The 14328-nt window shown below is 41.8% G+C and overlaps 1 protein-coding gene across 3 annotated transcripts; it reads left to right on the forward strand.

Moving 5' to 3' along the window:
• Positions 1-2558: 2558 nt before the first annotated feature.
• Positions 2559-13558, forward strand: CCDC90B (coiled-coil domain containing 90B). Of its 3 annotated transcripts, none has more exons than XM_018071137.1 (9): positions 2559-2664; positions 4015-4134; positions 6781-6944; positions 8894-8995; positions 9643-9684; positions 9763-9834; positions 9917-9970; positions 10927-11041; positions 12183-13558. In XM_018071137.1, exons 1-9 carry the CDS (start codon positions 2559-2561, stop codon positions 12236-12238), a joined length of 831 nt encoding a protein of 276 aa, XP_017926626.1. In that variant the 3' UTR covers positions 12239-13558. The 3 variants fall into 3 exon arrangements, with proteins under 3 accessions (XP_017926626.1, XP_017926627.1, XP_017926628.1); XM_018071138.1 differs by having other exon boundaries at positions 6781-6884; XM_018071139.1 differs by lacking the exons at positions 2559-2664; positions 4015-4134 and adding an exon at positions 5549-6683.
• The last annotated feature ends 770 nt before the right edge of the window (positions 13559-14328 follow it).

Here is a 14328-nt window from a genome sequence, read left to right on the forward strand (position 1 = left end):
AGCCCTGGCCTCTTCTAGGGTGGGAGCCTCAGAAACATGCAGAAACAAGACACCAGACAGAAAGGGAATTCAGTACTCAACATCCCTGAAAATCCAGCAGCAGATTACATTTTTAAATGTAGTTCAGAGGATACCTAGCTTTGATTATCTTTGGCTCACTTACAGTCAAGAAAGGAACTTGCTAGTGATTCAGTGGGAAAATCAGCCCTCGGCTGGGAAAGATCTCAAAGAAAACAGGGAGAAAACAGGAGGTATGTGTGCTCATTGTTTGCAGAAGGAGTGGACTCTAAGATACACAGCCCTTTCCAGCCCCATATTCCAATGACTGGATAGCTCCATCACCATCGACAATACTAAAATTTTGGTCTGTATCCTGAAGTCAGCAGGGACCTCCCATGAAGGATGCCAGAAAGTCAATAATATGTTCTGCATGAAAAACAGGGACAGAAGGTTGAAAAATCAGTCATATTGTCTCATTATTTTCCCTCTTTCCAACCACCTCATGGGTTTCAACACTGTCAAAAATTGGAGATTGTAAGGTAAAACATACGCAGGTATTCTTCCCAAGAATGCCAAGGCAGTGGAAGGATTAAAAAAAAAGGTTTATTTTAGATGCAAGGACCACTTTTTTACAGTGCAGCTCATCGGACCTTCAGGGGCAAAAGGCAATACCCCTCCTCCTCTAAGGCTTTTTGTATCTTCTCTCTCTCCTTCCCCACTCTCTCTGGCCCAAGAAGGCCTTGTACACATCTGCAAATATGTTATCTCTCTGCATACCAGAGAGCAAGGCTGAAAACTTCTCTTGCTATACAGAGGTGGGAGGAAAGCATTGAAACTGCCTTTGAGAAGGAGCCACTACCTCAGAAGAAAGGTTTCCTAGCAAATGAGTTCTAACTTTCCGTTATATATTCTTCCAGAAGTATATCTATTCCTACAGGGATCTACATCCACTTGCTGTCCCTGTTTTCACCTGCTTGAGAGGAGGTCTTCTACCATACAGCATCTTTGCAGAGTATGACTACATGAAATAATCCCTGCTGCAGCCCTCATCCAGACACCTGGACTGACAATATAGACATGTGTGACTTGTGTGCATGCTAAAGCTGCAGGATGGCCGGCTGAGGGCATAGCAATAGCTATCCTCCACCGTGTTTGTACAAATGACAATAAATAAAACAGAGAGGAAGGGTGAGCTGATCAAAACAGACAGTCCTATCCTCCGCCCGTCTGGCTGTAGGCTGCTGCCCTCCTACGGCAAGCTGGGGCAGTCATTCTGAACTCCAGATCAGCTCTCTGTATTACTAAAATGGACCGAGCTCAGCGGTTGGTTCCGGCTGACAGAAATTGCAGCTTCCAAACACCCAGTTTGCCATTTTGTTGTCTGTCTGAAGTAGAAAATCAGCACCCTGGGGCACTCAACCTCTCTGTCCTGCCAGGGAAGCCTTTGTGGAGGGAAAGGACTGTGGGCTGCTCAAGAAGCAATTGCCATCCTGAGCCTGCGTGTGCCACTGTTGGTGTTGAACAATATGTCCCTGCAGAGAGGGTGCAGATCTGCGGCTCTTCTCCCTTAGCGACACCTTTTGGTTGCTATCGTTGGGTTTTTTTCTAGTATCTGTATCTTGGCAACACAGCAGCTGCTGACTCATGGGCCCACGAGATCTTCATGAAGTTCAACGAGTCCAAGTACAAGGTGCTGCACCTGGGTGGGAACAATCCCAGGCACGAGTACAGAGTGGGAGAGGAACTCAACGAGAGCAGCCGTATGGTGAAGGACTTGGGGGTTCTCATGGATAAAAAGCTGGACATGACCCAGCAACATGCGCTCAGCCCAGGCAGCCAACTGGGCTGCAACAAGAGCAGCATGGGCAGCAGGTCAAGGGAGGGGATTCTGCCCCTCTACGCTGCTCTCACCTGGAGTGCTGCATCCAGCTTTGGGGGCCTTGGAAACACATGGACCTGCTGGAGCAAGTCAAGAGGAGGGCACAAAGATGGTGAGAGGACTGGAGCATCTCTGCTATGGAGACAAACTGGGAGAGTTGGGGGCATTCCACCTGGAGAAGGGGTAGGGGGAACCTCACTGCAGCCCTACAGCACCTTAAGGTCGCCTATAAAAAGGAAGGAGAAGGACATTTTATACCAGCATATAGTGACAATACAAAAGGCAATGGTTCTAAACTGAAAGAAGGTAGGTTTAGATGAGATATTAGGAAGAAATTCTTCATTGTGAGTGTGGTAAGGCACTGACACAGGTTGCCCAGAGAAGCTGTGCATGCCCCATCCCTGGAATTGCTCAAGGCCAGGTTGGATGGGGCTTTCAGCAACTTGGTCTATTGGAAGATGTCCCTTCCCATGGCAAAAGGAGGTGGAACCAGATGATCTTTAAGGTCACCCCCCCGCGCACCCAACATGCCCGCGCGGTGACGCCACCTGAGGGCGGACACGGCGGCGCCGCTCCTCCCGCCCGCGTGGGGGCGCTGCCGCGCGGCTGTGGACTACAGTGCCCAGCATGCCCCGCGGCCTGGCCGGAAGTGGCGGCGGAAGCGGTGGGTGGGGGCGCCATGAGGGGTGGCGGGAATGGTGCCGCGATCCGCGCCTTGGCCGGCCTGCTCCACGTCCCCGTCCCGATCCCGATCCCAGCACGGCTGCCCCCAGCTCCTCGCAGAGGTGAGAGGCGCCGCAGCGCCGTGCTCGGCCCGCTGGCAGCCCCCACGCACGGGGGCAGCCCCCGCGCTCTGTGAAAAAGAATGCTTGGAATTGTTTTTCATTATTTGTAGTATTCAGTGCATCTTAACTCTAAATACAGACATTAATTCGGGTGCTGTGGCTGGTTTAGTTAGAGCCAGTTCTTTAGAGCGCACGTAAGGTAGCGCATGACTTGATTTATCTGGTAGTGGCACAATGTAACTTCCCTGTTGTTTAAGTGGTATAAAGCTTTTCAGTAGATAAGGTTCAGAACAAAGTTTTGTTCAAGGCAGGCAGCGAGCAGTGTGTAAGGTTCGAATAAGCATGGATTTAGAAGTAAAAGGGCTGCTTAGAGAACAAAGAATCTATTAGAATACAATCTGTAATATTCAAACCCCACAAAGATAAGGTGCAGAGAAAGATATGCTTGAAATAGAAATAGAAGTGGTGAAACATTTTCTGGGAAGGCACTCACATAATAAATAGAGAGGATCTTTAATATCCATTTGTAAGATATTAGGTGCAGGGATCATATAGCTTTGTTGCCTAGTTACTTTCCTGATGAACCAATAGACCCATTCTGAAAGTTACACCTGCAGAGATTTCTAAAAAATAAAAAAATCTGTAGCTTTATCTTCACATCCTCGCTGGAAAGGATAGTGATAGAAGAAAATGTAAAAAGAAAGCGATTGAGGAATTCTTTGAAAATGAGAGATTTAGATTGGATATTAGGAAGAAATTCTTTGCTGTGAGGGTGGTGAGACGCTGGCACAGGTTGCCTAGAGAAAGTTGTGGATGCCCCATCCCTGGAAGTGTTCAAGGCCAGGTTGGATGGGGCTCTGAGCAACCTGGTCTAGTGGAAGGTGTCTCTGCCCATGGCAGGGGGTTGGAATTAGATGGTCTTTAAGGCCCCTTCCAACCCAAGCCATTCCATGATAAAATAAAAATCTGTTGAAATTAAGGCTCAGCAGTTTAAATAAAATAGCAATGAATGCCTAATTGCATTAACTTACTGAATGTTTTAAAAATAAGAAAATTATTTAAGGGATGTTTCCCAAATATTGTAAAACAGTTGGCTGTGGTGGGTTCATTTCTGTTGTCTCAGGATGCTTGTCCATTGCACAGTTACACGGACACACTTATCATTGATATACGAGTCCTAGTTGGTATAGATTTCCTGTGGAAAAGGGACTGATGGTTTCTGGTGTGTGCTGTAACCCAGCCTTTTGTTGCAACATCCATGCAGCTTTTCCATGATGAAATAAGTTAAAATTAGTGTATTGCATGATAAACCAATCAAGTTAAGTTTTAGACATGTTTTGTTACTTCCAGGTTTTGCTGCCACGTTCATTAGGAAGTCGTATGATGTCAGAAGAGTTGATATCACTCCCCTGGAGCAGAGGAAGGTAACTTTTGATACCCATGCTTTAGTGCAGGATCTGGAAAGCCATGGTAAGTGATATCTGATTAGTAATTCAAAGGAAAACTTTTAGTTTTAAATACTGTAACTTTGAGTGCTATCAGTTTCCCCAGAGTACCGGTACTCAGTGGTATAAAATATTTGGCAGCCTGTCTAGGAGACTGGTGAAGGAGAAGCTCACCTGAGGATCTGATACATTACATTCACCTCATTACATTTGCCTCGTTAGGCAAGTTTATATGGTGTCTTCCAGCTGAGGAACATAATTCAGTTAACAAATGTAAAGTAAATAACAGTTAAAGACTGTTTTAGAGCAAAAAGGAAGCTTTAATAGCAGTTCCTGCTATGTGCCTGCTAATAGTAATTTAAGGGTTTTTTTCTAACTAGAAATATTCTCAGCAGCATAGTGCTGTGATACATTCTTAATGCCTGCGCTTTCATGTGGTGAGTGTGACTGGCTGAAGTTAGGTGAAAGGTCTGTCTAGCCCTGGGTTCTCTCTCCTGACAGCAGCTGAGAGTCAGTGCCTGCAGAGAAGTGTTAAAACAGGGTAGATATCTGTGACACATCCCCTTTTACTTTCTAAGCCTCCAGTTGCTGTCACCCTGGAATTTGGGTCAGGTGTGAGTTTTAGTAACCTTTGCTGGAAGTCTTCTCACAAGCTTATTCAGTCCCTGAGCCACTGTAAACTGATTAGTACCCAAAACATTCTTTCTCATGGAATTTCAGGCATCCACTCCTTTTGTTTATGCAGAATCTGGCTTCTGTGAGGTGAATTTGCTGCCCACTCAGCTCTTTTGTGGGAAAAGGAAGTGAACATTTGATTTTCCATGTCACTCATGATTATGCAAACTTCTGTCATATTCCCCCATCGTTCTTTTTCAAACAGAAGAATCCTAGCTTATTGCATTTTTCCTTGAGCAATAGCTTTTCCATATTTTTGATCATTCTCAATGTCCTTAACATTAATAATTTTGACTTCTATCACATTTCATTTCACAGGGGAGGGAACGGAGCTGCTGGCATTACTTGACAATTGAATGTCCTGTAGATTTGAACAGTGATGTAAAGTTGCATCTGTTTTATTCTCTGTTCCTTTTCTTAGTAATTCATAAGAGTTTGGTTTGCTTTATTGGTCCTTACTAAGCCTTGAGCTGGTGTCTTCATCAGACTAGCAACCATCTTTTAAAATCCTAAGTGACAGTAGCAACTTAATACAATTGGAGGTTGGAACTTCATACAATTGGAGGTTGGGATTTTTTTCCATTATTTGGGTCTAATAATAATATGCGTTAATAGTTAAAAGACTAATAATAGTCCACTGTTTATTTTTTTCATGCCTGTCAGACTTGACAGCCTGCAGTTCCCTACATCTCCCTAGAACTGCTTTTAAAAACTGGCATTGTTATTTCCCAGTCCATGGGTAACCAAGGTAGGCTAGGAAATATCCTCCTCCCAGGACTGTTTCAGCTACTTCTTCATCACGTTCCTATGGGACTTGTGGGGTGAGGTCTATCTGGTGCTGGTTGTTACTCAGTTTAATTTGTTCCATAACTTTACAAATATTTTAGTACCACAGTGGCAGAGCTCTATAGGTGAAACCCGTACACACCACAAAAGCAAGAAAGCATTTTAGTTTTTCCCAAGGTTGCTGCAGACAGTTTTCAGGCTCCATTCTCTTGCTTATAGGAATTTTTCCACATTTTCTAAACATCCATGCAACACGAACAGTTCCTGCTATAGAGGAAGAGTGAAATAAGGAATTGGCAAAAGCCTAAGTAACCCTGAAGATTCAGAGGAACTGAAGCAATACTATCACGCCTCTTAGTGGAAGGAAGCTGTCATAAAGCATGCATAGCTTCTTTAGTCATGTAAACCAATGGTGCAGCTTGACAGTACCAGTGTTTTAGAAGGGAGCAGTGGTATAGTTCTCTAAATAATTTGCCTTGAAAGTCTTTTTCAACAAAATGTTAATTGAACCCATTTTTTAAAATGGGCCAGTTGAAACACATCAGTGAGATTGCTGGAAATAAATCTTCAGGGCAAAAGCTCTCAGCACTTGACCAGATGAGAGCAATTTTTTTATTTATTCTTTTTTTACTGTTCACATCATACAGTACTTCAAAATTGCACCAAGCTATGGACAAAGTGTAATTTTTATCATCAGAAAGCAAAAGTCCCGGTTTGAGTTCATTGTACAAGTGATGGATGCAGCAGTTTTAAAATCAGTTTTGCTTGTCTTCATATCTGTGCAGAACAATTCCAATACATGCAGAATTACCTGTTATTACTCTGTAGGATGCATGCTTTGTAGCTCAAGGTAAATTTGGCTTTAACAGAATCTGTGGCAGTTCATTATGAAGTAAAGTTTTGCTGAATTATTTTTACAATGCATGAACAGTTAAACCTTTAACAGATATTTGATCTTTCTGTCAGCTGCATCTATAGACTTTTAGTATATTAAAAGTTAACATGCTTCAGATTTTTGCAGTCTGTGTTTTTTCTAGTTAAAAGTCACAGGGACCGGCTCCTGGCTGTCAGTTTTCAGGAACTGTGTGAATTCCCATGTGCCACTGTAGTTAGGTATGGCATTTGAGTGTCCCAGGTTGTCGTGTAGCTCTTGCTCTTCATCCAGATTTTTGATAGCACCTTAACTTGTCACACTTCTGTTGTCCTCTAGGCTTTGGGAAGGAGCAGGCGGAGACCATCGTGTCGGCACTAATAACCCTGTCAAACGTTAGCTTGGACACTGTCTATAAGGACATGGTCACGCAGGCTCAGCAGGTGAAAACCAATCTGTGGTGTGGAGCTGTAATGGCTCATACTTGCATCTTTAAAGCACAAGTGAGCAGCTCTTGTTAGTACTATAAAGACCTCACTGTGCCAGGTTTTCCTAATTTTCACTTGGGATTTTAAATGATAGTTAAATGCCCTGACCTAGCTTCTGCTGAAGTCTGGCTGCTTTGTTGAACACAATGTTGGTTTTACAATTCCTGGGAAAACTTCAGTTGCATTTACACCGAGGAGCCTCATCCCATCTTGAAGTATTCAGTCTCAACACTGACTACACTGTTAAAATCAGTGTTTCTGCCTGACACAATTCCATGCAAATTATATCTGGGTTACTGACTTTCTTTTCATATAATAGGATTTCCAAAAAGAAAGGTTTCCATTTTGAAGGAAAAAAAAATAAAGAGAAATTCTTGTCTTCTGAGATTTAGAGGAAGAAAAAAATTTAAACAACTTTTATTAGAAATAAATGCCAGTAAGATAAAAATCTGTTGGAAGAAAGGCTCAGCAGTTTAAATAAAATAGCAGTGAATGCCTAATTGCATTAAGTAATTGAAGAAGAATGGCACATGATTTCAGCTTGCACAGCCTTCCCGAGTAAATATTAACGCCATCACTGTGCATCAGAGCTTTGTTATCCCACACAGATGTCTACCCTACAAGAAAAACTAAGTTCTTTTTATTTTGTCAGTTTGCTAAAGCAAAACTTCACCACCTCTACTGTCAGCAGGAAAGCCAGCCATGCTACTTAACTGACCTGCTGCCTCCAGGTATGTCCACAGACATGGACTTGAATACCTCAGTGAAGGAAACACCCCAGTGCTTTGCTGGAATGCAGACCAAGGTGCTGACCTGGCCAGCACAAATAAAACAGGCCAGCACAGGTTTATACCAACAGCTGAGTCACGCAGAGCCCACCCGCTGTCCCCAAGGGCACGTGACACAGCACAGACTACATCCAGGTGGCTAAAACCTCTGCCTCCTAAATCAAGGTGGCTCTGTCCCCCCCATCTGGTGGGACAGTCCTGGCCCTGTAAACTGTGCCTAGGTCAGGGAGGCAGAGCTGCCACAGGTCAAAACCAAACCACACTCCAGTGGCTGTGGCCAACCATGCTGCTGAAGTTTTCCCAGGAGTTGGAACAATTTCATTGTGTTCAATGAAGTAGTCAGACTTCAGTGGAAGTTTGGTCAGGGCATATTTTAATGAATTTAGTTCTATGTAAGCTATGAGAAATACTGTTGGCTTGTAGTCTGAGTGAGAGCTTTTTATTTTGCTGGCTCTCAGCTTTAAAAGACGAATCCCACAGTGATATGTCATTGTCATTATGACATTTCCATAAATAATAGGGTAACTTCCTTATGGTGACTGAAGGAGTATTATTGCTTTCAAGATTCTAAAGTACTGCATTTCTTCCTTTATTTTCTGGAGGTTTTTTTCCTCTATAGTTTATAAATAGCAGTTGATTTCTGAACTTGTTAGGTCAAACCTCACAAAGACTTTTTTCAGTGCTTTTTTAGCAGTGTTTTTACCTGTGTCTGACTTTACTGCTGAGAGGATGGTGTGATACTTGTATCAGTAAGACCTGGGCTTTTGATCAGTTTGTGGGCAAGCAGTTGAAGTGCTTCTTAGGAACAGCATTAAAACCAAAAATTAATATTTCTGAGGCTACTGAACATTCACTGAAAATGGAAGAGACTGAAGGACTAACTTGTAGTTTCAGGTATATTTCATTTCATAACTACTTGGACTAATACTTCGGGCCTTTTTTCTTAAATTCAAAGTTGGTGCATTAAAGCAACAGAAAGAGAACAAAATGTAAACCTCTTGAGTCTTCCAAACAAATTGCAACTATAAAATTCTGTTTCTGTCGCTTCCTTGTTGGAGAGACTCCCCACTTTTGTGCTTTGGAGTAACTAATTTCATAATTTCAGACCTAAAAATCTTTCCTTTACTTGCCAGAAAGTGTGCAACATAATCAGTGGCATATTTTATTGTTCCAAAGGAAATAACTTTACAGCAGATAATGGCACATTTGGACTCCATTCGAAAAGATATGGTCATCCTGGAGAAAAGTGAATTTGCAAACTTGAGAGCCGAGAATGAGGTACTAATATATATTTTTCATTCAGCAGTTTAATTCCAATATACATTGGGGCTTGCATGTTGTACATTTTTGTGGAACAAAGTATGAATGTAAAAATAATTCTAGGTACTTCCATCAGAGTTGAAAAGTTTATAGATTACAACTTCTGAGATCACATAAAAATATATTTCACATAAGACTTGCTCAGGTTTTCTGTAAAGAAAAAATTCGACAGATCTTACAATCATCTTCTGTAATTTTATTTAAAGGTAATTCTGGTAGTTTGTGGCCATGAAACATATACTGCAGGGAGAGGAGTCAGCCGTTTCTTTGCAACAATTTAATTAAGCTGGTAATTGAGATACGTTTTGCTTTTACTTGATGGCATGTTCGTATTTTTCTGCTGTCTTTAGTCTCTGAATAACAAGATCATCATTTTTAGAAAATGATCTCTTTATTTTGAGGAAAATTGCCAGCAGATGATATGTGGCTGTACAATTGAACACCTTATTGAGGATATTTAATCAAGAAAAAATTGCCCCATTGGGAGAAAAATTAGGGAAGAATAATTGCATGCATGCAGTGGTAACACTTACACGACTGATTAATTTGGTTAGCAGCTTCCTGAATTTGTAAAATCTTTCTTTTTTTCTCTCCTCTGCACTTAGAAAATGAAAATTGAATTAGATCAAGTTAAACAGCAGCTAATGGTAAGTAAATAGCAAGTACCTACATGCCCCTATTAGGGAAAGTAAATAGTTATTTTCATACTCTTTATTTTTTTAAAGAATGAAACTGGTAAAATCCGAGCTGACAGCAAGCTAGACATAAACCTGGAGAGGAGCAGGGTGACAGATATGGTAAGCTGGTCTGTGAAGATGCCCTTATCAGTTCTGTGTCATGTTTCTGTTACTACAGTTATAATTTACCTTTCATCCACAGTTTACAGATCAGGAGAGGAAACTGATGGAAGCAACTACAGAGTTTCATAAAAAAGTAAGTACTGAGTAAAGCTGATTTATAGTCAGCAGGATACAGTTACACATTGCATTTTATGTACAAACTTTCGTGGAAGTTAATAGATTTTTGGATGTGGTTAAAGAAGGGGCTGGACTGTATCACTCACGGCTGTTGCAGATGTTTTTTGCCTTAGAGATGAACACCAGTCAGCAGAGGGAGGCATGCAAGCCTTTTCCCTTGCTTCCCAAGTCCCTTGTTGCTGGCTGTTACAAGTGGGATGTGTGCTGTCATGCTGCCCTTCCCAGTGTTAACTGATGAGCTGTACAAGAGGGATGGTCCAGGTGCCTGCAGCCAAGCATTTCAAGGGCTGGAAGTCCTCAAAAGCTGCTAGATGGCACCAAAGTCTAAGAGGCTGAAGAGGGACTTGTCCCATCTTCAGCATCTCCTTCCTTTTTGGGATATGGCTTGTGAATGCTTAAACCTTTGTTTTTCAGAAATGTAGGAATAATGTTCTGTGTGCTGTAGAATGTCTCCTTTAGGATGCACTGGCATATCAGACAAAAGTCTGTATCATGAGGGTGGTGAGGCACTGGCAGAGGTTGCCCAGAGAGGTTGTGGATGCCCCATCCCTGGAGGCATTCAAGGCCAGGCTGGATGGGGCTCTGAGCAACCTTGGTCCAGTGGAAAGTGTCCCTGCCCATGGCAGGGGAGTTGGAACTAGATGGTCTTTAAGGCCCCTTCCAACCCAAATCATTCTGTGATTCTGCGATCATCAGAGTTTTCTTGCTTTCTGTCACTTCAGTATTCTTCCTGGATTGTATTAAATGGTTTTCTGAGTCTTCTAAGGTCTCTTAGTAGTTAGTAATGTTTTACTTCAGTGATAGGCTGGAAATTAATTTCTTGTTTCTAGTAGCATAGTATTTTAGTGCAGCTTTGCAAAGCTGAAAGGGTTAAACACCATTGTCATTATATGCTATCTTTTAATGTTTCAGGATTCAAGTACCAATAGCGTTATCTCAGAAATCAGTAATAAAATTGACACTGAAATAGCTTCCTTAAAAACACTCATGGAATCGAATAAACTTGATACGATACGTTATCTGGCAGGTACGTGATAGGCAAGGAGGTGAGTGCCGGCACTGTATCTTGGATGTAAAACATTTTATTCAGGAGTATATGCTGAAAGAAGTCAGCAGTAGGAGCAGACAGCTGGGATTGCAGGGGGAGATTTCCCCCCAGCTGGATAAAGTGTGACACAGAACACAGAAGAGGTGGGAGCATGCCACACTAGGACTAGGATTGTGCCCAGAACTGGGATTAGGAGGAATACGGACATGATCTAAAAAAAAATAAAAAAAAAAAAGGCTTAAATACCTTATCCATCTGACAGTACCTCAGCTTGCTGCAGCAGCCACTGACATGGCAGAGTTGCTACAGAAGTTCTCCTGAGGTCATTTGGGTTACCCTGAAAGTTTGCTGTCATTCGGGACTGCTCTGAGAGTGACCAGTTCTGCTTCCCATTCAGTCTCCACAGACATACAGCTCAGTGTGACAGCACTTGTACTTTCCCCTGCCAAGCAGAACAAATCTCAGTCTGATTTGAGATTGTCTTCTCAATATATACATAAAACCAGTGAAGTTTTTATTGTGTTGGAGCTGGATAAAAAGAGAGTAATGCAGTATATTTGGAAGCAAGAATAAATTCAAAGGGAAATGTAATTAGCTTTATTCTAACACTAATTGAAACAGCAGCATAACAAATCCAAAAGACAGCTTGTCAGGGGTGCTGCCAGGATATCCTGGTGTTGTGTCAGATACCTGTATCGTCAGTTCACTGTCGTTTGGTTCAGTGGCAAATCATTATAACCACATCTAATGCAAGACCTGATACAGCATCTCCTGTAATACAGCTTCCAGTAGTAAAAGTTCCTGTAGCCTGTGGTGCACCAAGTATCCAGTATAGCTGTTCGGATGTGTCCCTGAAAACATGCTTCCTTAGGCTGCTGAATTCAGCCCCCATCTCACCACCACAGTGCTGCTGTGCAGGGTATGACATCTAAGGCAAGCCACTGTCTTCTCAAATTGCTCTGTCACACCTGCAGCAATTCATGGAGTTTAAGAGGCTCTGCTCTAGTGTTGCTACCATTTTCTTCCATCTGTTTGCAACTAATTTCCTGTATGTATAAAGTGATACACTTCAGCATTCAGCTAATTATTTCCTTTCTTTGGGTTTGTTTTTTTTTAACAGCTTCAGTGTTCACTTGCCTGGCAATAGCACTGGGATTTTACAGGTTCTGGAAGTAGATCTGAATGGAATGACTGCATCTAATACAGACAGAGAAAAGGCCACCCAGGCCAACAGTAGTTCGATGATCATGTTTGCACTGTGGATAACCTTGGTACCTTTTTGATTTGATATTCTTACTGTATAAGAAAAATGTTTTCTGAATATGTAACACTAAAGATCAAAATAATTGGGGGGAAGTAGCCAAATAGTAATTTTGTTGTCTCTTGTTCAGTAATGTATTAATTTCAAAGTATTTCTTATTCTATACCACTAAGTGTTTCCTGATATTTTTTATAATTAAATTTGGTTTTCCAACTTTCTCACTCTCAGCTCCTCTTAAAATGGAAATATTAAACATTTTATAGGACCTTGAAATGCAAATACAATTCTTAAATTAGTGTTCCCAGTATGGGGATACTAATACCAGATTACAATACATCTACTCTGATCCAAGTATATTAATCTTAAACATAGCTTCTGGATTTTTGTCTTCAGTCTGTTCCTCTCTTTTCTGATGGATTGAAGCCTGGCCCTTTGGGGTTTTTATCTACATACATAAAAACGCACTCCAAGGCCTTTATTGAAGAACCCCTTTTTCTTGAAAACTAGTTTACATAAAGTTAAAATCTTATGTACAACTAAAATGTCTCCATAGATTTATTTTCTTTAGTATCTCTTGCAATGTCCGTAACCCCAGAAGTCGGTAGAATGGGGGAACTTCTCTGTCTTTGTCTTTCCAAGGGGAAATGCCACTACTCTGAGCAACCATGTACAGCCCTGGGGCAGATAAGTACTCTTAATTTCTCCCTTTCAGGTAGTGCAGAGTATTTCTAATGAACCCAGACATATTTTCTGGGCACACTAACATGGAAATACTCAGCATCTCAGTGGTGCCGGTGTGGTGGTGGTGGTAGTGGTGGTGGTGATCCTCCTCCCATCTCCACACTCCTCAGGATTGTTCTGTAATCCTGACACACTGACTTTCCTAACCCATCTGCCTTCTGCAAGGACTTGGAAACTTTTGTTGTAGAGATGCAACATAGCAGGTGGATGCCTTCAAAACTGAAGCAGTCACATCTCAAGTACAAATGCATATGCTTGGTTTGATTCTTGTAGTAAAATAATAGTTTTTAAAGTCCTTCTGGATTAACTTCGAAATAAGAATGGGCCCTTTATGGGCTAAGGACTATGTGGTAGTGAGTAGTGGCAATTTTTTTTATTGAGGTTTTATTCTGTTTACAGTTGAACTTGCTGGTATTCTGCTAATTCTTATATTCTATGCATTAAATTATTTATTATCTTCATTCAAGAAAATAAAATTAATTTCTTATATTTGCCGTCTGACTATCTGAGTGTTCCTACATTAACATTTAGCACCAGTGGTGAGGTAGGAAAGAGCTCATCTATTGCAGCTTCTCACCATCATCATCTCACACACCCTGAAGTGAGCTCTTGAGACTGAATTTCTACTCTTTAGCTCTGATACAAGGCTTATGCTGTTAGTCAGTGTGCCTCTCCTTCAGTGTGCACAGAAAAACACTGATTTTTATTTTCCAGTACCTCTGAAATTCTCAGAGATTGTTTTCTTTGGTACTTAAGGAGAGGACATATCAGGACTTGAGCACTAAAAAAAATAATCTCAAAATGAGGCTTCCAAAGGGAAAATAACTTCACAACAGCACACAGATGAGAGAAAAAATTTTATAGGTGTAGTAATTAAATGTTTTCTAGATATAGAGGAGAGGTCAGGGTTGCCATTTCTAACCACAACGTGCCCCATAACCTAGTAAACTCTTCAGCCCTGAGCTAGAGGCCTGCTGCTGCAGTTCATCTGGCACCTCACAAAGGAGTCACTTCCTGGCTCCTTTAAGAATGACTTGAAGATGAAAATCAAGGTGCCTGGCACCTGTCTGCAGCTGAGAGGTAATTCTCCCAGAGACTGTATTCTGCTTCCACACTGAAGGTCCCATCTGAATATTCCAGGAGGTGATGTGCACTTTTTCCTTTCTAAGGTCACAGTACAGAACAGACCAGGAGACAGAGGTACTTCTCTCCGAATTATGAGGGCCTATGACATTGCTGCTGTTAACTGTTGAAATGTCAATTG

This window comes from Manacus vitellinus, unplaced genomic scaffold, assembly GCF_001715985.3.
Source record: "Manacus vitellinus isolate BGI_N305 unplaced genomic scaffold, ASM171598v3 scaffold_2_pilon, whole genome shotgun sequence".
Classification (NCBI taxonomy): domain Eukaryota; kingdom Metazoa; phylum Chordata; class Aves; order Passeriformes; family Pipridae; genus Manacus; species Manacus vitellinus.